Source organism: Haliotis cracherodii, unplaced genomic scaffold (genome assembly GCF_022045235.1).
Source record: "Haliotis cracherodii isolate W230 unplaced genomic scaffold, xgHalCrac1.p SCAF_11, whole genome shotgun sequence".
Lineage (NCBI taxonomy): Eukaryota > Metazoa > Mollusca > Gastropoda > Lepetellida > Haliotidae > Haliotis > Haliotis cracherodii.
The window spans coordinates 12,354,666-12,377,762 of NW_027266266.1; the positions used below are offsets into that span (position 1 = coordinate 12,354,666).

Consider the following 23,097-nt stretch of genomic DNA (forward strand, 5'->3'; position numbering starts at 1 on the left):
ATGAACTATCGTACTTAGATTTGTATAAGTAAACGGTCGACAGGTGTGTGGATTACGAGATTTGCCGACACCGCGATAATAGAGTCATACTATAACAACTGCAACTATGTGACTTACGCATTTAGGGCCTTCACCACCTCCTCCCAGGCTTGTTCTTTGATTTTTCCTCCCTTCTGCGTGCCGCATCCTTTACATTTTCCGAACAATCGATCTTGAATTTTGTTCACATTGTCAATGAGTCAAATTCGCTCTTCTTCAGTCCAATTCGGCCTCCGTTTGCTTTCTGCCATCGCGGATATGTTAGCAGGCGACAAAACGTAACATCACGCGCATCCGTGTTTACATTGTCAAATCTCGCGCCAAGGCCGCTTACATCGCATAAAAAAAACAACTGAGATCGAACTTAAGTCCTGAGTATAAACAGTTTTTTTTTAAACTCAGTTTGAAATTTGAGTAAAAACTTAAGTTTGTTTCTAGAAATCGGGGCCAGGGTCTGTCATTGGTTGGTTTTGTTGTTTAACGCCGCACTCGGCAATATTTCAGCTATAAGACGGCTGTCTGTAAATAATCGAGTCTGGACCAGGCAATCCAGTGATTCGGAGGATTGATGACCTGCATCAACCAAGTCCAATGAAGAACGATCCCTTACCTTAAAACCTGGAGACAATGCATGGGAACGCTCTGTTTGGGAAGCAAGATATGGTTTTAGTGAGGCTATAAGCTCAAATATTGCATGACGTAGTAGCCGGCAGCGCCGCATGATGCTGTGATCATCGAGCGTGTCATGCAAGTACTCTACTTCGGTCTCGAAACACCCTTGGTCGTGACCGTGTTGCCATTACTTCTAATAAGCCAAACAAAAAATATGCCGCCATCTTGATACTAAAGTTACCACAGAAATGTTTGATTTACTAAAGGAACTGACCACTCATCATTTTTTTCTTCACTTTACGAGATATTTTCACTAAGATAGCTTTGTGGATCGCTTAAGATTTTTGTCATAGAGTTACGACGGGTTTTACGATGATTGTGGATCGGGGCCCTGATCCCGTTAGTCGCCATTTACAGTTTGGTTTGGTTGGTTGTTTAACGACGCACTCAGCAATATTCTAGCTGTAGGACGGCGGTCTGTAAATAATCGCATCTAGACCAGACAATCCAGTGATTGATGTCATGAACATCGATCCACGCATTTGGGATACCGAATCTGCGAGCCTCATCACCCGATCCCGTTAGTCGCCTCTTGCGACAATCAGTCGCCCTTTACAGTTTGGTTTGGTGCGGCGTAAAACAACCAACCAAACCAAAACCAAAACATTCATTTAGAACAAAAGATAGAGATAGATTGATGCGAATGACTTGTTGACAAGTTTAAACATCGGTTTGCACTTGTCGAGGAGCTTATCACCAGGCTGTCTTCGGGGAGTTGGGTCCGCGTTATCACTTGCATGAATCGACCCGTGAAGATCCGGGATAGAATAGGTCTTCAGCAACCCATGCTTGCCGTAAAAGGCGACTTGGTTAATGCATGTCATTGATATCAATTGCATGGATCGAGGCTCATATCAATCACTGGATTTTCTGGTCCTGACTCGATTATTTACTGACCGCTGTTATATTGCTGAGTGCGGCGTTAAACAACATACAAACCAATCCTCTCGTCAAGTATCTCTTTGACTTGGGCAACAATTGTCTCCGGACGGCGGCAGTACCTGTGCAGAGCGTGCCTTTGTCATATAAGACCCGTGAAGATCTCGGGGTAGAATAGGTCTTCAGCAACCCATGCTTGCCGTCAAAGGGGACTATGCTTGTCGTAAAAGGCGACTAACGGGATCGGGTGGTCAGGCTCGCTGACTCGGTTGATGCATGTCATCGATCCCAATTGCGTAGATCGCTGCGCATGTTAGTGGAATGCATGGCGCTTGCATAAAAGTCAACTTTTGCATGGAATGCATGCTTTTCTGTAGCAGTTGCGTTTATGTGATTTGATTCCATACATGTACTACAATATTGAAAACCAAACTTTAATTGTTTGAAAAATAGTTACACTAAAATATTGGTGTCACAGGAGCTTTTGTTGTTGAGTTTACATTCATTCAAAACAAAACATACCGATAGTTTGATGCGAATGACTGGTTGACAAGTTGAAGCATCGGTTTGAACTTGTCGAGTAGCTCATCGCCAGGCTGTCTACGGGAGTTGGCTCCGTGTTATCACTTGCATGAATGGATCACGCGGAGCAACAACTGAAAACGGTTTCTTGTCATCACCTCCCCGAAGTCTGGTGTCCTGGGAAGTCTACAAAAATCACAAGCATTATTTAGCAAATAATACCTACAAATACTATGTTATTTTATAAAAAGTGAAATATACAAGACAAACGAAAATAACTAGAGTATAACCAAGGCTCCTGATCTCCTAGTATGTCATTTAATAAAACCTACTAATGAAAGGGAGAATAACCAAAAATGAAATCACAACCCTCGGTGAAATTGCAATGTTGTCAATTTGTGACATCATGAGCAATGGTGACTATGCTTGTCGTAAAAGGCGACTAACGGGTCAGGCTCGCTGACTTGGTTGATGCATGTCATCGATCCCAATTTCGTGGATTGATGCGCATGATACAAGTAACTGGATTGTCTGGTCCAGACTAACAGACCGGCGTCATATAGCTGGAATATTGGTGAGTGCGGCATTACACATCAAACCAACCAACATCATCAATTAATGTTTCCATGAAACAAAATATATACATATTAATAAATAACACGATTATCAACAAATATATATACATTTGATAGGCGAATGTTTTTTTTATTTTTTTGCCAACAAAATAATTGTCAACAACCATAACAGTAAACAGTAACATGAACATGATAAATATTTTAACAGGACAAACATGTGCAATCTTTTAATCATGAAGACCTGGGTAGCACGTAATTGTAAAATTTACAAATGAATGGTAGCTTTCGAAACATGGAACAGGGCACATGTAAACACTGCAGCTCTTGCCAATGAAAACGGTCTGATGCCTTCTTGCAGATCTGTTTGAGCATACCACACAATCGTTGCACAACATATTACCTATTGGGGTCTTTTCCTGTGTCTTACCTGGGAAATGGCGAGCTGTAAGTCTGGCAGGACGCCCAGGTCTTCCACTTCCAAGTCGCTCGTATCCCTCCAGGAACTTGGTTGCAATAACCAATCTAAATTTCTCCGAATTGACCCTCTTACCTGTAGATGACAAGTGCATTGTTGAAAGAGAGTTCCATGAGGTACAAAAATACCCTTTTACAACACCTGTGGAGCACCATGTATTACTGCAGGTGCTTGTCTGCCAGGTCCACGCCTCCCATGTGCTGACTGCATAACTGAACTGCTTTTGGCTTTCTTACCTCCCTGAAGCAGTTTGGTGCAGACCTTGATCTTACTCTTTCAAAAAACTCTAGAACCATTGTGAACACTGGTCAAAAGGTTTACTTTTCTTTTATCTGTCCATGTGATATACAGGAATTCATTATCACGAAAGAAATGCGAATCATTACCAGCCTTTGGTGGAGCATCCTTGACAGGCTGCGGTACATCCAGTCGGTAGGCCCTCAGTGTTCCACAAGCACCTGTCTGGTTGTCAGATAGTTCCTGGAAAAGAGTGGGAGAAGTGAAAAAATTGTCCATGTACACATGGTGACCTTCACCATACTGTGGTTGACACAATGATGTAACAACCTCATACGTCAAACCATGCGGTCTACCTCCCTCCTGTCTCCCTGTGTAAACCTGCCAGTTCCAAATGTACCCAGTCCTACTATCTGCCAGACCCAATGACTTGATCCCCCACTTCTGTGGCTTATTTGGCATGTATTGCAGCAAACCTGTTCGACCCTTGTATGCTATCATACTTTCATCAACAGATACCTCCCTGTCTGGTTGAAAGTGCCTCTGCCAGCCTGAAACAAGAATTGTCATCAGTGGTCTTATTTTGAATAATTTGTCAAGCCTTGGATCCTCTTTGGCATTGGCATTTAAATGAAAAAACATCGTAATCTGTATAAACCTATCCCTGGACATGATAGCTTTGAACCTTTTACATTCAATAAGTGGGTCACATGACCAGTAGGATTCATAAGATTGCTCTTTTGACAGGCCCATCACTAACAAGATAGATATGGAAGCCCTCATTTCGAAGGTGTCAACATTTTTCCAGTTATTCGCACGTGAATGTACTTTGAACGTGTCCATGTTATCAGCAATAAATTGCGCCGCATAACCTGTTGGTTTCAGTGACAAGTAAAGCAAACACTTCATCACTGAAAAAAAGTGAGAAGGCATCATACTCTCTTACATTTTCACAAATATTTCTTTGCCCCGGTCGATCAACAAAATCTCTTAGCCATGGTGTTTCACTGGCTCCGACTGAGGGGTCCTCTACAAAATCTTCTTCGGCGTGTTCAATGTCCCAATTGTCCACTTCTTCCAAAAACACGTCATCAAACCCGAAAAAATCGTCATCCCTTCGCTGTCCAAATTTCCCGAAAATCTTCGATCGCGGAAGCCATGATGTAACTTCAAACGTTTATTTGCCTTTGAGCGGAACGCAAAGTAATTCGAAAACTTTTAAAATTTCTATCAACCGTGACCACCCAGGTCAATTAGTAATAAACAAGTGATTATGTTGACAATAGATAATTACGTCATTTCCCTTAAGTTTGGCGGGGGAAAAATTCCGGAAGTTTCTCGAAGCAATCCATTTTATCTCGGGGCGTTGCTGTCCGCTTTCAGCAGGTACGATAAAATTGCAAGTATTTCGATATGTTTTTAATATACAGCATATTTTGTTGTTGCATCCTTCAGTCATAAAGCTATAGCGACTGACGGAATCGGGTGGTCAGGCTCGCTGACTTGGTTGATGCATGTCATCGATATCAATTGCATGGATCAAGGCTCGTGATATTAATCACTGGATTGTCTGGTCCAGACTCGATTATTTACAGACCGCTGTCATATAGCTGGAATACTGCTGAGTGTGGCTTTAAACAACATACCAATCCTCTCGTCAAAATTCTATTGACTTGAGAAACAAATTATCTCGTCAAAAAATCTCACTGATTGGGTAACCATTGTCTCTGGACGGCGACAGTACCTGTGCAGAACGTGCCTTTGTCATATAAAGCATGATATAAAGGGCAGGACTGCAAAAGTAACTATCCAGGATGACGTGATGGCTCGTGTTGACGTGAGGCTGCATCAGTTCCACGACCACCCGGTGTTCAACATTCTGTTTCCCGGGTGGTCTGGCACATCCATGTTTCCTGCCCAAGGCCCACATCTTCAAACCCCACTGGTCTTTCTTCTTGTTGGCCAGGTACTGCTTCAGCTTAATTGTGCCCCCCCCCCCCCCCCCCTCCCCCCCTTGAAACCAACGACCCTCTCATCCACACAAACATCTCGGGACAGTCTGTAATATATGCAAACACATATGTACATTATGCATGTTTTCTCATGATGGATAATGCCCGTGAAGATCCGAGGTAGAATAGGTCTTCAGTAACCCGTGCTTGCCGTAAGAGGCGACTAACGGGATCGGGTGGTCAGGCTCGCTGACTTGTTTGATGCATGTCATCGGTCCCAATTGCGTAGATCGATGCGCATGTTGTCAATCACTGGATTGTCTGGTCCAGACTCGAGTATTTACAGACCGCCGTAATAGAGCTGGACTATCTCTGAGTGCAGCGTTAAGTAACAAATAAACAAACGATCTTCAGGCGATAACATGTTTTTATTCCGATTCTTGGGTAGTGTTATGCATGGGGCTTGCTTAAAAGTCAACTTTTGCATGGAATGCATGCTTTTCTGTAGCAGTTGCGTTTTAGTGACTTGATTCCAAACATGTACTACAATATTGAAAACCAAACTTTAATTGATTGCAAAATACACTAAAATGTTGGTGTCAGGAACTTTTGTTGTTGAGTATACATATAAACTGGTTTACATTCATTCTTTTAACATACCGATAGTTTGATGCGAATGACTTGTTGACAAGTTCAAGCTTGGGCTTGAACTTGTCGAGGAGCTCATCACCAAGCTGTCTTCGGGAAGTTGGCGCCGCGTTATCACTTGCATGAATCACGCGGAGCAGCAGCTGAAAACGGTTTCTTGTCATCACCCCCCCGAAGTCTGGTGTCCTGGAAAGTCTGAAAAAAGTCTAATATATGAAATAATCTCCACAAATACTTTTGTTATTTTATTAAAAGTGAAATATACGAGACAAACGAAAATAACTAGAGTATAACCCTGATCTCCTAATATGTCATTTAATAAAACCTACTAATGAAAGGAAGAAAAACAATAAATGACATCTCAACCCTGAGTGAAATTGCAATGTTATCAATTGGTGACGTCACTGTATAGTGTTCACTGTGAACAACTGAGCAGTATATTATAATAGCTTACACTGACCTTTAAGCACTGAAAAACATTTCAAAAATATATAAAAATAGTTGGTTTCTATCCAGACATATCAGCAGTACCAGGCCGAGAAATGCCCTGGAGTCGTGAACCCGTGAAGATCCGGGGTAGAATATTGGTCTTCAGCAACCCATGCATGTCGTCAAAGGCGACTAACGGGATCGGGTGGTCAGGCTCCCTGACTTCGTCGATGCATGTCATCGATATCAATGACTGGATTGTCTGGTCCAGACTCGATTATTTACAGACCGCCGTCGTATAGGTGGATTATTGCTGAGTGCAGCGTTAATAACAAATAAACAAACAAACTTCAGGCGATAATTATCCGCGTCTATTAAAAATTAATGTTGCTTCGGAATCTCTGTACAGCTAGTTTGATATGAATGTCTTTTGCTTTATCTCTCTCACCTTCTATTTGTCGCCGTCATATAGCTGGAATATTGCTGAGTGCGGCGTTAAACAACAAAAACCAACCTTCTTTTGTTCGAATGCGAAATGTAACAGGTAGCAAACATATTTCAAAATTATGCAGTGGTCTCACATAACGGGATCGGGTGGTCAGGCTCGCTGACTTGGTTGATACATGTCATCGTATCCCAATTGCGTGGATCGATGCTCATGATCTCATTCACTGGATTGTCTGGTCCAGACTCGATTATTTTACAGACCGCCGTCATATAGCTGGAATATTGCTGAGTGCGGCGTTAAACATCAACAAAAAAAACAAACTATTCCGTGCATTACTGAAAGATTTCCGGTCATGTTCCATTAAATTTCTCTGTCTATATGCGCTTCCCTTTCCAGACTAGGATTCGAACGTCTGCAATGTAGGGATGTTGAATGAGCTCACCTTCATTGTTGTGAGGGTTTTTCCAACTGAATCCTGTGAATTTGGCTTCTAAATACGGGTGCCTACGTTATCACCCTTCATTATCACTGCTAAATCTGTGATAAGCTTACTTGTGATATCTGTGATTCTTTGGCAACTGTCAGTAAATCTTTCAACAGTTCGTTTCTTGTATCTACCTGCCCAGACAGCACAGTGATCTTTCCCTGGATTTCTATGACTTCTTTAACGAGTCCGTCATAGTCGGACTTTTTAGTCGGAGCTTGCTATTAACAGAAACCCACGTGTCTCAATAGAATACATGCGGTAATTGGCAACGCGTGAATACCGCCATGTACATCATCGTAGTTTAAAAAGTTAACACTGTTAAACCTATTAAAATCATTGTAAAAAATGTACCTACGTTTACTCGAGGAAAATGGAGGTACAGTTCTTCCAAATCTGATCCCGCATGTTGTAAGTTTTCCGTTGGGGAACTTTAGTCTCGACCTGGCGTCTGAGGTTTTCTAGCATCCAACATATTTTGATGATGTTCTTGGTCTATTTATTCCAGTTTAATACGGCCATATTTCGTCCAAAAACATCGTCAGAAAAGTTATTTCTTTTGTTGTGATATTGTAACCGTAAATTGTTGAAAGTTTCAACGAAAAACGTCTCCATGCAATTGTTGTATCTCAGCCTGGCATTATGCTCACTTGTTGACAACCCAGATTTGACTCAAACTCAATAAACACTTCGTATCAATCACAACGGTATTTACTACACCATCGCTTCTACACCTGTCGCTTCACCCGCTATCACAGTCCTACGTCATCAACTTGCCAAGTTTCGACTAATATACGTCATCAACTTACCAAGTTTCGAATACTTACTGTAGAATGGACGTCTCCATGTTAGGTCATGTGTCTACTTTAGTTCCTTACGACCCGTGAAGTGTGAGTTTATCCCTTCGGTCACATCGGCAATATTTCAGCCATATCGTGACGAGAAGTTATATATTATTTATACATATATTTAAACCAAATAAAAACCTGTCATCGATGGACAGTAAAATTACTAGAATATCACAGATTTAATATTTAAAACTAGCATACAACCATAAAAAGATATACCTAAATAGTCATGATACATGACAATGTAAAAAAAAGGGCTATAGATCGCCAGCATCTGAAGGTAGATCAGTACTTTTGCTATTTTTGTGTTTTATTTCAGACAAGTAGATCAAGGTTACCTATGTCTGGAATTTCAGGAACAAAGAAACAAATTTTTGTAATTCTCATATGGTCCCAGGATCATGACAGGGCGCCAGACACTATGCTTGTAGTAAAAGACGACTAACGGGATCGGGTGGTCAGGCTCGCTGATTTGGTTGATGCACGTCATCTTACACCAATTGCGTAGATCGATGCGCATTATGTCAGTCACTGTATTGTCTGGTCCAGATTCTATTATTGTGTCATTAGGTCCAAAGTCGATACTTAATTTACAGACCCCTGAAGATCCGGATTAGAATAGGTCTTAGGCAACCTATGCTTGCCTTTAAAGACGACTAACGGAATGAGGTGATCACCTGATTCTTCTTCACGAATAAAGAAAACAAACATTTCTTTGTAAACAAATGTTTTTTAAGACATCCGTGAGGTACTCACGTGATTCATGTTTAATTTCAGCCAAGTAGGTTAATCGGGTCTGTAATTTTAGGAGCAAGGGCATTTTTTATTTCGGATGTGAGCATTTCATCGATATTACATGTCCCTAGTTCTCCACAGGAATCACGACAGGCCGTCGGAATATCACGACAGAGCGTTTGCAGCAGATCCTGGTGTTGAATGCTGGGCGTTGGCAGCGGTGAAAACTGCTTTAGGAACTCCAGTAGGTCTTCTTGTTCCGGGAAGTGAAACAGATAGAAACACATTGGAATGGTTGGTGGATGTACATTAGGAGGAAGGAGTTACCGTGAACACATGAATGATATCATGGCTGAAGGATCGTAGTAAGTCTTGTGATATATGCTTTCACTTTGATACTCTCTCTTTTACAAACCACGTGTTACGAAATTTCTGTACAGCACTTTAATACCATGAATTTTACCACCACCTGTACCACTATTTTCTGCAATTTGAACATTTTGGAATTTAAATGTGTTTTAATTTATTCTTTTAAAAACATAAGTGACATATATTGCACGTTTCAGTCTATTCATATTAATTCATTTGAAGTGTCATCAGTTGATGGGTTATCCTAGAATAAGAAGCGTTCGCTCGTCGCGTCAAAGGACCGGGTTTGATTCCCCACATTGGTACATTGGTACGTGTCTCCCACTGAGTATTGCGAAAAGCGGCGTAAAACTATACTCACTACTTTCCATATACTTTTCTAAAGTCACTACTTAATAATGTGACCCGTGAAGATCCGGGGTAGAATAAGTCTTCAGCAACCCATGCTTGCCGTAATAGGCGACTAACGGGATCGGGTGGCCAGGTTTGCTGACTTGGTTGATGCATGTCATCGTATGCCAATTGCGTGGATCGATGCTCATGACGTTAATCACTGGATTGACTGGTGCAGACTCGATTATTTACAGACCGTCGTCATAGAGCTTAAGTATTGCTGAGTGCGGCATTTAACATCAAACAAAACAAAACTTAATATACAGATTCAGATTCACCTTTTTCAGAATTCCATGCCATTCCGACCCACAGTACATAAAACATATCTAACATTTGTATGTGCATCTTAATATCTCCTTTGATACAAACAACTTAGATTAAAAAACTTGGACAACTGAATTTACAACAGCTAGAATTGAACAGATTCATGTGATTGGGTTTCGACCTTAACACACGAATTGGTCCACAAGTTGACTGGATTATGCTCGCTCATAATTGTGTGCGTGTCCGCGCTTCCCTGTCCTTATATGACAAAGAAAATGTGTCTTTCCATTGACAGCTAAGTCCTTACTAAGTTCAAGTAGGTAACTAGGTTCATATCTTAAAATGTCCTAATATTTTTCGCATATCTCAAATTTGAAATATGCGCACACAATAAGGCACGCCTTGTCTTCTCTAGTGGCGAAGAAGAATATATATTTCTCTATTAGTTAGTGATTGAGTAAGTGTTTTAGCAATATTCCAGCAATATCACGGTGGGTTCACTCGTGTAGGGAATTGAAACCGGGCCTTCGGCATGACGAGCGAACGTCTTAACGACTAGTGTATCCCCCACCACCCCTAACTATATATACTGAACCACAAAAGAAACGTCACCATTGATAGATATATGAGAAACCTTATATGTCCAAACACTGTAAACATACTTTGAGACATATTCAAAAGATGAAACTTGACAAAACTGACCATCAAGGTTGAAAATTAAAGTGTCAAATGTTCTTAAAGTGAAACACAACACTTGTCTCTGAGAAAATGTCATCACAAAATCTCGTGTGTCCGCTATGTGCACTGATGACTGCCGTGCTGCGTCGACACATGGAATGGATGAGGCGGTTGATGAAGGCCATAGGCACTTGAGCCCACACTCTGGGGAACGCCTGAAGCAGTTCAGCTGCAGTTGTCGACCTTGATCGGACGTCATTCAGCCGTCTTTGAATCTCGTCCCACAGGTGCTCATTGGGAATTAAATCGGGACTGGGGGCAGGCCACTGCATGGTTTTGATGCCATTCTGATGGAGGTAGTCTCTTGTTGCTCTCGCAGTGTGGGCACGGGCGTTATCATGCTGAAACTCGTGGTTGCGGCGACCTGCCAAATGAGGTATGGCGTGTGGTCTCGAAGACTTGATCAATGTACCGAGTTGCTGTGACACCATTGCCTCTCCCTGGACCGATGTTCTGGAAGACCACATGGCCGACCCTCTGTGCAAGACCAATTCCACCCCACGCCATGATGTTTGGATCACCCCACGAGTCTCTCTCACCAACAGAAGCATCCGAAACGAAAAACGTTCCCCACGGCGTCTCTCTCTCTCTCTCTCTCTCTCTCTCTCTCTCTCTCTCTCTCTCTCTCTCTCTGCCATCTGCTGTTGAGAAACAGGAAGAGGACTCTTCTCCAATGCTGGTGATGTATGGCCCACTGAAGACGATCACGGCGATGACGTGGTGTCAGAATGAGTGAGTGAGTGAGTGAGGTAATGTTTTACGTCACATCGGCAATATTTCAGCCATATCGTGACGAGAAATTAGACATGAAATATACATATATTTAAACTTTCTAAATATCTGTCATCGAAGGACAGTATGAGAACTAGAATATCACAGGTAAGATTTAAAACTAGTTGCGGAACATTTAAAAGCATTAAGTATTAAGGAACAACACAATATAAAAATGGGCTAGAGATCGTCAGGAACTAAAGGGAGATCACCACACCAGGGACCATGGGGACTTACAGTACCTTTGCTTCCTGCATGGACCCCGGCAGGATTTACACCATCCCTTCAGTCGCTAGCGATTATATGCAAGTTTAGCCAATGAATAAAACTAACAAATATACTACGATTTAAAAGTCTGGTATGCAGAAAAATACTAGGAATGGTTTGGGAATTACATACCCTCTTAGGGGGACAATAATTGTACGCTACTTCAACCCCCCTCGAGGGTACAGCCACTCGCAATCTAAGTTATTTATTAGCACTACCAATTTATAAAATAATACATTAAGCACATCAAAATTTATGGACAAGTTCTATTTCTTTTAAAAATCTTAATATTAAATGAGAATTAACATCATTAAAAAGGTCCTTAACTGTTTTGACACTGAAATATTTATCCCTTGTGATGGAAAAATCAATACAATCAAGCAGGACATGCTTGACCGTGATTCTTTCATCACAAGGGACACAAAACGGAGGATCCTCACCTTTTAATAAATATTCATGTGTATATCTGCTGTGGCCAATACGACATCGTCGCATAATAACCTCTTCAAATCTGGACTGACAGCCCAAGTAGGCGTAACCGATATTTGGTTTAATTTCATGTAATTTATTGATACCTACTTGGGCGTCCCACTTCTGTTGCATAAGATCTCGGTGTCAGAATGGGTCCTCGGTGTGGCCTGTGACAGTGGAGGTGTCTGCTCGTCAATCGTCGACGCACGGTGTCCGCACTTATGTGTCGCTGGTGTGTCCCCATGGTCTGTCAGGCAGTTTCCGCAGCAGTAACAAAGCAATCTTGAAGATGCTGTCGCACAATCTGACGATCCTGACGTCGGGTGGTGACCCTTGGTCTTCCACTACGTGGTTCTTTCATCTGAAGTGTTGGTGGTCTGGTACCGTTGCTGAGCCTGTATATGGTCGTTACGTGGACTTGAAAGGCATTGGCTGCTTGCCGTGCGGTTTCTCCAGCTTACAATCACCTTGGCGATCCGTTTTATTGTCATCTGCTAGGTTTTTTTATCATCAAATTTCATTTTCCCGGTCAAAGTAATGTTAAATTTTAGAAACTTTGACAAAAAATTACCCAGATATTGAACTGACAACTTTTCATGCAATGTTACTTGGGGTGACGTTGCTTTTCCGGTTCAGTATATTAACACGCTGTTTTGGAACGTAAGTTATGTTTGGTATAGAAGTGCAGAAACTATCCATCTTTTTCAATACATTTAAGTTACGACCCGTGAAGATCGGGGATAGAATAGGTCTTCAGCAACCCATGCTTGCCGTAAAAGGCGACTAACGGGATCGGGTGGTCTGCCTCGCTGATTTGGTTGATGGATGTGATCGTATCTCAATTGCATGGATCGATGCTCATGTCAATCAATCACATGATTGTCTGGTCCAGACTCGATTTATTTTCAGACCGCCGTCATATAGCTGGTATAATGCTGAGTACGGCGTTAAACAACAAATTAAATAAACAAACAAACTTACTTGGCACTGGCGCTGCAAGGTTGGTACATACCAGCGTGACGAACATAGCCAACTTTAGAATCATTGTTGATGCTGAAACACATACACTAGGTTAAATCCTAAATCTCCATCATACAGTGCATTTAACATGTATCTCAGGCCCATGAAGATTCAGGGTAGAATTGGTCTTCAGCAACCCATGCTTGCCTTAAAAGACTACTATGCTTGTCGTTAGATAGCAGACATGAAATGATGTAACCATGTTTCATGTTTTATGTGAGTTTATACCTGTCCTGAAATGCATACACTAGATCAGAACCATCATCGATAAGACCCGTGAAGATCCGGGGAAGAATACGTCTTCAGCAACCCATGCTTGCCTTAAAAGGCGACTATGCTTGTCGTAAGAGGCGACTAACGGGATCGGGTGGTCAGACTCACTGACTTGGTTGATGCATGTCATCGCACCCCAATAGCGTGGATCGACGATTATGATGTCACTCACTGGATTGTCTGGTCCAGACTCGATTATTTACATACCGGCGTCATATAGCTGTAACAAATGTTATATTTGGGATAACACTTTCTTAGTAAAGTACAGATTCTCGTACTTTTGAGGGGTTGAGTCCCGTCCGGGATTCGAACCCACACTTGCCAGAGTGAGGCACCTAATCGCCAGCACACAAAGTCAGCGATCTAACCCACTAACCGCCCCGAGCAGCAATCCCGGCTCTGCATCTCCTCGGCACTGACTGGATACGTACGAATTCTGTCCTGCGGAATGCTGCGCCATTCTGCTTCAAACGCATTGGTCCGTTGTGGGAGTGTCTGCGGCGTGTTTTGACGTTGACGCACACGTCGATCGAGATCATCCCAGAGGTGTTCGATTGGGTTGAGATATGGAGATCTCGACGGCCAGGGTAGAACGTTGATGTTGGCATTATGTAGGTGGTCTACCGTGACACAAGCTGTGTGCAGTGGATGTAGCGATTTGCTGTCAATTGTCCCTGAACCACAACCAAGTCAGATCTCGTGGTGTAGGTTATGGCCCCCCACACCATGACACTACCGCCACCAAATTTGTCGAATTCACGTACACAATGTGGGGCAAACCGAAATGGACAGGATACGCTCACCTTTTCGCGAACAGTTGGAATCATAACCACTTGCTCATGATATTGTCAGAATCGTAAAATCGACCTTGGCAGAGAATTCTTATGATTATGGAAAGGCTTTCGTTGCTTTGAATCGTCTCTCTGATGTCAGACTTTTTTTGTGTTTGATAGGAGTTCATGGTACTCACTGATATCGATGCTCATGATGTCAATTACTGGATTGACAGGTCAAGACTCGATTATTTACAGTTAGTTTGTTGTTTTACACCGCACTCAGCAATATTCCAGCTATATGACGGCGGTCTGTTAATAATCGAGTCTGGACAAGACAAACCAGTGATTGATATCATGAGCATCGATCCACTCAATTTTGATCGATGACATGTATCAACCAAGTCAGCGAGCCTGACCACCCAATCCCGTTAGTCGCCTTTTACGACAAGCATAGTCACCTTTTACGGCAAGCATGGGTTGCTGAAGACCTACTCTACCCCGGAATCTTCACGGGTACAGACCATTGGAATATTGCTGTATGCTCCGTCAAACAACAAAAGTACCAAAATAAATCTTACTGAATTAATTTTCACCGTTTGCCAAATACACTGTTGAAATAAATAAAGAGTATGTGAATGAAAACAAATGCCTTAACATAGAGAATTAGTTTGTTCACAAACACTGGCAACTTACATGTACTCTTCTGTCGTTGTTTGAGGATAAGGAGAAAACTGAATTCTGTCTTTCTTATATAGCAGGCGCAGCTATTTCCGTCAAGGACTTTCTGTTTACCATTATGTAATGATTAAATCGTGTCACCTTAACCGTGCATGACATAATTTATAGGTCAACTATAATAAGCCCTATGAATACTCTATTTTTATTTATTAAAACAACTTGTTATCTTTTATCACATATGCTACGTTGTTGTTCTTCAGACTCAATGCATCTCCGTGAGATTTTGGGTAAGAATAAACCCCAGTGCACATGTCGTGTGCTTGTCACACGAGGCTCCTATATTGACCTGGTGCTCAGACACGATGACGTTTCTCCAATTATAAGTCACTGGATTGTTTGGTCCAGACTCGTTGATTTACAGGCAATCGTCATATGCTGGAAAATAGTTGAGTGAGGCGTTAATTGCAATAAAATATTAATACTAGCAACTAAATGACTTTTTAGCGCATAAACAAATCGTACGCTAATGTCCTATCTTCATTAATGTACATCCGGGTCGTAAAGTCGTATCCGGTTCTGAAGATTCCAGGGTAGAATAGGTATTCAGCAACCCATGTTTGCCACACATACACACACACACACAATCAAACATACATTGGATATTTTTTAATACAAACATTAATAGGCTTTAAATTATAAACATCCTACATATTATGTTAAATGATAAATTTGATAAATTTCATCAAGTATCTTGAACATGATAAAATATATCCATTTGATAATTGCGTAATGTTACTAATGACTTCTCTAACTATTTTGGAACGTTTAACTTATTATGTTGTTATTAAAAAAAATACATGTAATTTAATGAATATGTAGTGTCTTGTCAATATCATATTTTTCATGCACCTAGGTTAAAATGTTCGCAAACAAGTTGGCTCAAGGCCAAATCGGAATCGGTGATTTAGGCCTATAATGACCATCACGAAGGACAAGATCCTAACGGTACGTTGAATTAATATAGATCAAACCATGATTTTTTCCAGTTCTTAAGATGCAATTCTATTCCCCACTGAAACCTGTAACATAATATATTTAGCTTCACTTCTGCCCAATAAGTTATTACAATTCAATTTCATAGCTTTTTTGTTAACACAGATACTCGGTATACTCCTCCTCCTCAATGTTTTCATCGTGATCCAGTTTAAACCGGAATCAACTGGTGCTTTGCAACAGGACATATACAAACACCACGGCAGGATAACTGCATCAAGTCGTATTTTACTTGCACTTGAAGTTTTGGCACTAATGGCTGAACAGCTTTTTCTGTGTCATGTTTTGACATCGTCGCTTTGGAAACCATGCTTGGAAACGCATGTGATGTTTAAAGTTGTAATGGTCTCCGAATCTGAATACATAGATCTCAAATACCGATGCCTTTAAGTGACAAGTAAGTGCACATTGATAATGGAAGAATATTTTAAAATATTGATTCACATAATGTTCCCAGCGAGATGCATGTTCGATGGATTAAAACAGGTAACTAAGCTCTTTGCATAGCCAATGCACTGATAGAGAACACAAAGAGCTGTCGGCATCTCGAGACCCACGAAGCAAAGCCTCACAATAACATACATGCCGGGGTAGAATAGGTCTTCAGCAACCCATGCTTGCCGTAAAAGGTGACTATGCTTGTCGTAAAAGGCGACTTAACGGAATCGGGTGGTCAGGCTCGCTGACTTGGTTGATGCATGTCATCGATCCCAATTACCTGGATCGATGTTCATGATATCAATCACTGGATTGTCTGGTCCATACTCGATTATTTTCAGACCGCCGTCATACAGCTGGAATATTGCTGAGTGCGACGTTAAACAACAAACCAACCAACTAACCACAATAACAGACGCAGGTGGATCATATTAGTCTCCCATAAACCACACCAGTGGCGTTGTCGCTACTGCAAACATTGTTTATATATCCTAAACAGCAAACGTAATTACAATCATATGAATATCATTAACTCTATATGACGTCAAAGATCAACCAAAGCAGTTAGCAAGACAGATCAGGATAGCTCGATGCAGCATAAAGCAGTATCCAATCACTGACATAAGCCATGCTCGTGATGAGTACATGACTTCTACCCTATGGGGTTTTCCCAGTTCGAATGTGTCCCTTGCAACCTATTCTCAACATGGGGGCAAGGGTGTCCCAGTCGTCTAAGGCGCCTCGATTCGCTGTGCAGAATTTGCGTCCCTTGGGCACGCCAGAAACCTATGACTGTGGGTTCGAATCCCGGTTCGCCCCGATTATGTTTCTAGGTTTGTCAGCACCATGCCCGTGCTCGTGGGTTTCACCGAAGTGGTAAACGTCTGAGACCTTCATCACTTCGGGCTTTCCTCCCACATTAAGCTGACACGCCGTGATATAACTGGAATACTGTTAAAAGCGGCGTTAAACACAACTCACTCACTCACTCACTTAAAGCTTGGTTCAGTGGCGGGGAAAAGTAGTTGACACAGTCATCGTTATACTCTCTTCCATTTACTTTATATATTATTCATGTTTGTTATCATGTTCACGCATTTTCACTCTGGATAAAATACTTTAGTTTTCAAATGTGGACAATTAATGCCAGGTATCACAACAGAGTTACCAGCTACGTATTAGTACACTTACGGGAAGTGTGACTGGACAATTATCCCATAGCTTCCTTCTTTATCGGTTCAGATAATCACATTTATGGAATGCCCATTGAAGGCTTTCCACAGCTTAGGCCAATTATGTGCAAGAAATGTCTCGCAAACAAATACACGTTGTGTTATTTGATCATGCTGAATGACATATTGACTCGCCTCGCCCATTTCCGTTTGGAAACTCTTGTGAAATTACATGTATGTTCGGAATTGAATGTTGCATGGATCGTCATGGAAACAGTTAGACCAGACACTGGTGACATTGAGTTGAGAACAGATCTATCAGAAGGCCTTGCTTACAAAGAGAGTGCATCATATATTTCTTATCCTATCTGTCGAAAATGTTGAAGGTTTTCCAAAATACCGTTGGTACATCCAGTGATGCAGATGATGTACAGGAAACATTGACAAGTGTCCAGAGACTGATAGCATTGTCCGGGTTATCATGGGACTTTCAGCAGTCGAGGTCATCAAAAAGGTGTACCGTCTCCTCGGTAGCTTCCTGCATATATTCAAGTTTTGTGTGCATAGTTTTCATTCTTTTTTTTATCGAGGTGATACCATCATATTCGAAAGCTGAATCTTTCTCGAACACAAGTCTCGCCCTAGCAAGTCACAGTGTAGTTCTCTTATCCATAACCTTTTGGGGCCTCAGTACCAACATCCACAGTAAGCTACGCATATTCTGCGAACGTCTTCATGAAGCACGGTTGAAATTTAACAGTTGTGTTTCAAACACTACATTGAGGAAGAGGGTAAAGAGGGCATGTCAATGTTTTATCATCTTTGCGGCTTTCTCCTGTGTGGCCACTGGAATCGGTACAAGCATGATGATTGAAGCATCCAGTAAACTATATTGGCCTTTAATTGTCTTGAATACGATATATAGTGGCTGTATCATTCTGCAATACCATTCGTTATTGCTTCTGTTCTTGTCCATCTCCCTCCTTCTCACCTATGAATATGATGTTTGCACGCTGAGACTGTTACGGGCGTCTGAAGGATCCTTCAAAGAAGAAGATATCGAGGACATTCGCGGTTACCATGCAACACTGACAGGCTTGGTGGAATATGTGTGCTCCTTCATATCCATACACGTGGCTGCTGCCTATCTCAGCTCCTTCCTGATTGTGTGTTTCTGCCTGTACGTCCTCATCAACGACGTCCGCTACCTTGGGCACATTGCTTTTGCGGCATTTGCTGTGTACTTTTCCACTCTGTGTCTTATCACTCTCACCTATTTTGGCATCCGGCTGCACGAAGCGGTGAGTGTTACAATGTTATTGTGGAATTGTACGTTGAAACCCTGTTAGACAGAAATCACACATTGTAAATAATTAATGTATGGAATGTGTACATGACCACAAGTGGTTCTATGATTCGTTTTTTTGGACATGTTATCATCTTGCTCGATTTCACTGAGAATGGTATAAACTGCCGGGCAAAAGAAAATATACTCTTGAAAATTTAAGTGAGTGAGTGAGTATCGTTTGTCGTCGCTTTTAGCAATATTCCAGCAATATCTCGGCGGTGGACACCAGAAATGGGCTTCACACATTGTACCTATGTCGGGAATAGAACCCGGGTTTTCGGCGTGACGAGCGAACGCTTTAACCACCAAGCTACCCGACCGCCCTTGAACATTGGATTTGACCAAAGTATTACACAACGTTCTTAAAACGTCAATAGTCTGAATATATTCGCCGAAACACTGCAAACTTAAGGTCCAAAATACAAATATCATACCCGTATCAAATTCATCACCATCGGATAACCATTCTTGTTTGCTTCATGTTTGGCCGCCATCAAACATGGGTGTTTTCCTTCTTTTTCCCCGGAAGCTTAGTTCAGATTAGCGGGGGCATGGGTGGCCCAGTCGTGTAAGGCGCCGCGATTCGCTGTGCAGAGTTGCGTCCCTTGGGCACGCCAGAAACCTATGATTGTGGGTTCGAATCCCGGTTCGCCCCTATTATGTTTCTAGGTTTGTCAGCACCATACCCGTGCTCGTGGGTTTCACCGAAGTGGTAAACGTCTGAGACCTGCATCACTCCGGGCTTTCCTCCCACATTAAGCTGACACGCCGCGATATAACTGGAATACTGTTAAAAGCGGCGTAAAACCCAACTCACTCACTAGTTCGGATTAGCAGGGTTTCACAGGGTAGTACAATTCCCACAATGGTTATCTATCGATATGGCGAACCCTAATAAAGTGTATATTGTGATTCTAAAATGTCGCAATCCTAATGAATGCAGTAATAATAATTCCTTTGGGATTACAAACGGGGATGAGTATATTTTGTTTGTATTTGTAGCAATGTTCTTTGTGTCACTGCAGTTTTAGGCCTAACGACAAAAAGATTTACCTAATGGGCTGGCTACCTGGGAACCACCTGTGGCTTCGTTAGACTGAGTATTATGTAATCCGATTTTTGTCTCAGTCTGAATGTTTTATTTATGAATAACAATTAACTTTGAAACCTAGTCATTGACATGTTTGTATACAGGCACACCGAACTCTGAACATTCTGCATGACTTGGCTGGGACAAAGATGCCAGATAGAGTGATTGCATTTGTAAGAACACATTATGATGATTCTTTTAGAGACAACACTTCAACCTCATCTGGAATATATATTTATCATCCAAAACTAGCTCCCACAGGAGATATCGCTTGGGTGAGATCAAGCGATATCTATACTGTAGATATCGCTGCAATGAAATTGCATCACAATGCTTTGCAGACCATTGTGACGTCATTGGTTACCATGACGTCACAATCAAATGACATCACTAATGGCTCTGCTTCTGAAGTTATTAGCAGTACCTTTTACACTTAAGACACTGCTAATTACTTTCTACAAACTGAAAAAGTTGGAAGAATGGTGTTGGATGATAAATAAAATATCCCCCTCGTGTCTTTTGATATCAAATATATGAACTCTCGTTGATAAAAGCTGAAAAAAATCCTCGGCAAGCCTCGGAGTTTTTCCATTTTATCAACTCGTGTTGATATATTTGATATCAAAAGACACTCGGGTGAGATTCTCTATATCAACTACAAAAGATTATACTAAGAACGTATTAAATGTCATACATCATATTTCTTAACCTTTCTTATATACGATATTGACATGGATAAAACAATCTTTACTTTTTAATAGATGCAGTTTCCTTTTTAATACATTTAATACGTTCTTAGTATAATCTTTTTGTAATTGATATATCTCTATGTGTGCACGTGCGTGCATGTGTACGTTTTCATTGTATTCCCTACATTTGCTAAATAGGTAAATGTCCAATACGGATTTAAATGCATACAGATCTACTGGTCAGGGAACAAATTTGAACAGATCCGGTGTGGTATATAAATGTATACTATAATAATATTTATATCCAAATGAATATGAAATATTTAGAAACTCTCACTGAGATGGCCTTGCCCGTTAGGCCTGTCAGAACAACTGACGTCCTCACACACTCACTTGCTTCTGCAACACACAATAACACCTTCACACATGTCATGTTTCCAGGTGTCATTTCTAACTCACACTGGGGGCACGGGTGGCCCAGTCGTCTAGGGCGCCGCGATTCGCTGTGCAGAGTTGCGTTCCTTGGGCACGCCAGAGACCTATAATTGTGCGTTTGAATCCCGGTTCGCCCCGATTATGTTTCTAGGTTTGTCAGCACCATACCCGTGCTCATGGGTTTCATCGAAGTGGTAAACGCCTGGGACTTTCCTCCCACATTAAGCTGACACGCCGCGATATAACTGGAATACTGTTAAAAGCGGCGTTAACCCAACTCACTCCCTCTAACTCATACTTTGCAAACTGTGTCTTCCGGTTCGTAGGAAACTCCTCTTACGTTTGAAACTGATAGTTAGTGACTTTGCTAGCTGTATCCCGCCGTCCTCTTTCAGACCTACTGAGTTTGTTCAGATTTTTCGCTTCACAATTTAACGGACCCGTGAACATTCCGGGGTAGAATAGGTCTTAAGCAACCCATGCTTGCCGTAAAATGTGTCTATGCTTGTCGTAAAAGGCGACTAACGGGATCGGGTGGTCAGGCTCGCTGACTTGGTTGATGCATGTCATCGATTCCAATGGCGTGGAACGATGCTCATGATGTCAATTAATGGATTGTCTTGGCCAGACTGGATTATTTACAGACCGCCGTCATATAGCTGGAATACTGCTGAGAGCGGCGTTAAACAACAAACCAACCAACCACAATTTAATGATCACAAAGAAACATACCCAGTCATTAAGGAGTACCGCTGTCCTGTGTCAGGCAACAAATACATACGTTATCATGCAAAATGTGTCAGTGACTGGGCAGTACCTGCTTCCTCTTTTCGCGACACCTGGTGTCATCACTGATCTTCAGGGATCCGTTCATATAATTTCCACCGCTATTTTGCCTTTGACGTCAAATGGAATCTGTTTCGTTTAGACAGGACTATTTGACTGGGCTGATATAGCTACAATTCACTCACTCAAGCACTCTAAGATACTTTTGATACTTGGGAAGCATACTGCTACATTATCCCCATATTGCTAAGTGCGGCGTTAAACAAACAAACAAATATAAATAGATTTGAAATTAGTTTTATTAATCACCCACATATTATATAGACCCGTGAAGATCCGGGGTAGAATAGGTCTTCAACAACCCATGCTTGCCATAAAAGGCGACTATGCTCTTGTAAGAGGCGACTAACGGGATCGAGTGGTCAGGCTCGCTGACTTGGTTGATGCATGTCATCGTATCCCAATTGCGTGAATCAATGCTCATGAAATCAATCACTGGATTGCCATGTCCAGACTCGATTATTTACAGACCGCCGTCATAAAGTTTGAATATTGCTGAGTGCGGTGTTAAACAACAAACAAACAAGCATGTTATATATGTTAAATTTGATAAATGTCATCAAGCATCTAAAACATGATAGATGTTCCTTAAGATATATCATTTGATAAGTGCTGTTAAAAGGTGTTAAAAAAGTGTGATAAAAAAAATAACGTTTAAATTATTATGTTGTTATTGAACAATATCTATGTCAATTAATAAATGTGTAGTGTCTTATCAATTGCTTATTTTTCCCACGAACGGTACACCCAGGTGTCGTTGTTCGCAAACAAGTTGTCCCAACGTCAGATCGGAATCAGTGCTTTAGGCCTAATGACCATCACGAAGGACACGATCCTAACAGTACGTTGAATTTATTTATTCATCTCTTTTCCTTGCTGAAACCTATAACATAATATACATAGCTTCATTACAGCCCAATAACCAATTGTAGTTCCATTACCTTGCTTTTTTGTTTACACAGATCATCGGGACCCTCCTCACCTATGTTTTCATCGTGATCCAGTTTAAACCGGAATCAACTGGCTGATTGCACCGGGATACAAACACCACGATGGAATACCT

The 23,097-nt window shown here is 41.6% G+C and overlaps 1 protein-coding gene and 1 long non-coding RNA gene across 2 annotated transcripts; one reads left to right on the forward strand and one right to left on the reverse strand.

Moving 5' to 3' along the window:
* Positions 1 to 8,979: 8,979 nt before the first annotated feature.
* Positions 8,980 to 14,998, reverse strand: LOC139455393 (uncharacterized). Its single transcript, XR_011652474.1, has 3 exons — positions 14,979 to 14,998; positions 13,198 to 13,269; positions 8,980 to 9,196 (listed from the first exon to the last, which is right to left on the reverse strand). It is a non-coding gene; the product is annotated as an uncharacterized lncRNA (long non-coding RNA).
* A 3,494-nt stretch (positions 14,999 to 18,492) lies between these two features.
* Positions 18,493 to 23,062, forward strand: LOC139454846 (uncharacterized). The gene is made up of 4 exons (XM_071236467.1): positions 18,493 to 18,927; positions 20,169 to 20,237; positions 22,786 to 22,875; positions 22,997 to 23,062. Exons 1-4 carry the CDS (start codon positions 18,493 to 18,495, stop codon positions 23,060 to 23,062), a joined length of 660 nt encoding a protein of 219 aa, XP_071092568.1.
* Positions 23,063 to 23,097: the final 35 nt, after the last annotated feature.

Bases quoted from the DNA above. Each gene is read 5' to 3' on its own strand.
- LOC139454846 (XM_071236467.1), top strand. From the start codon at position 18,493: ATGATTGAAGCATCCAGTAAACTATATTGGCCTTTAATTGTCTTGAAT. The intron at 18,928-20,168 runs GTGAGTGTTACA...GTTTGTATACAG, and splicing joins GCATCCGGCTGCACGAAGCG to GCACACCGAACTCTGAACAT. The intron at 20,238-22,785 runs GTAAGAACACAT...CGGTACACCCAG, and splicing joins CAGATAGAGTGATTGCATTT to GTGTCGTTGTTCGCAAACAA.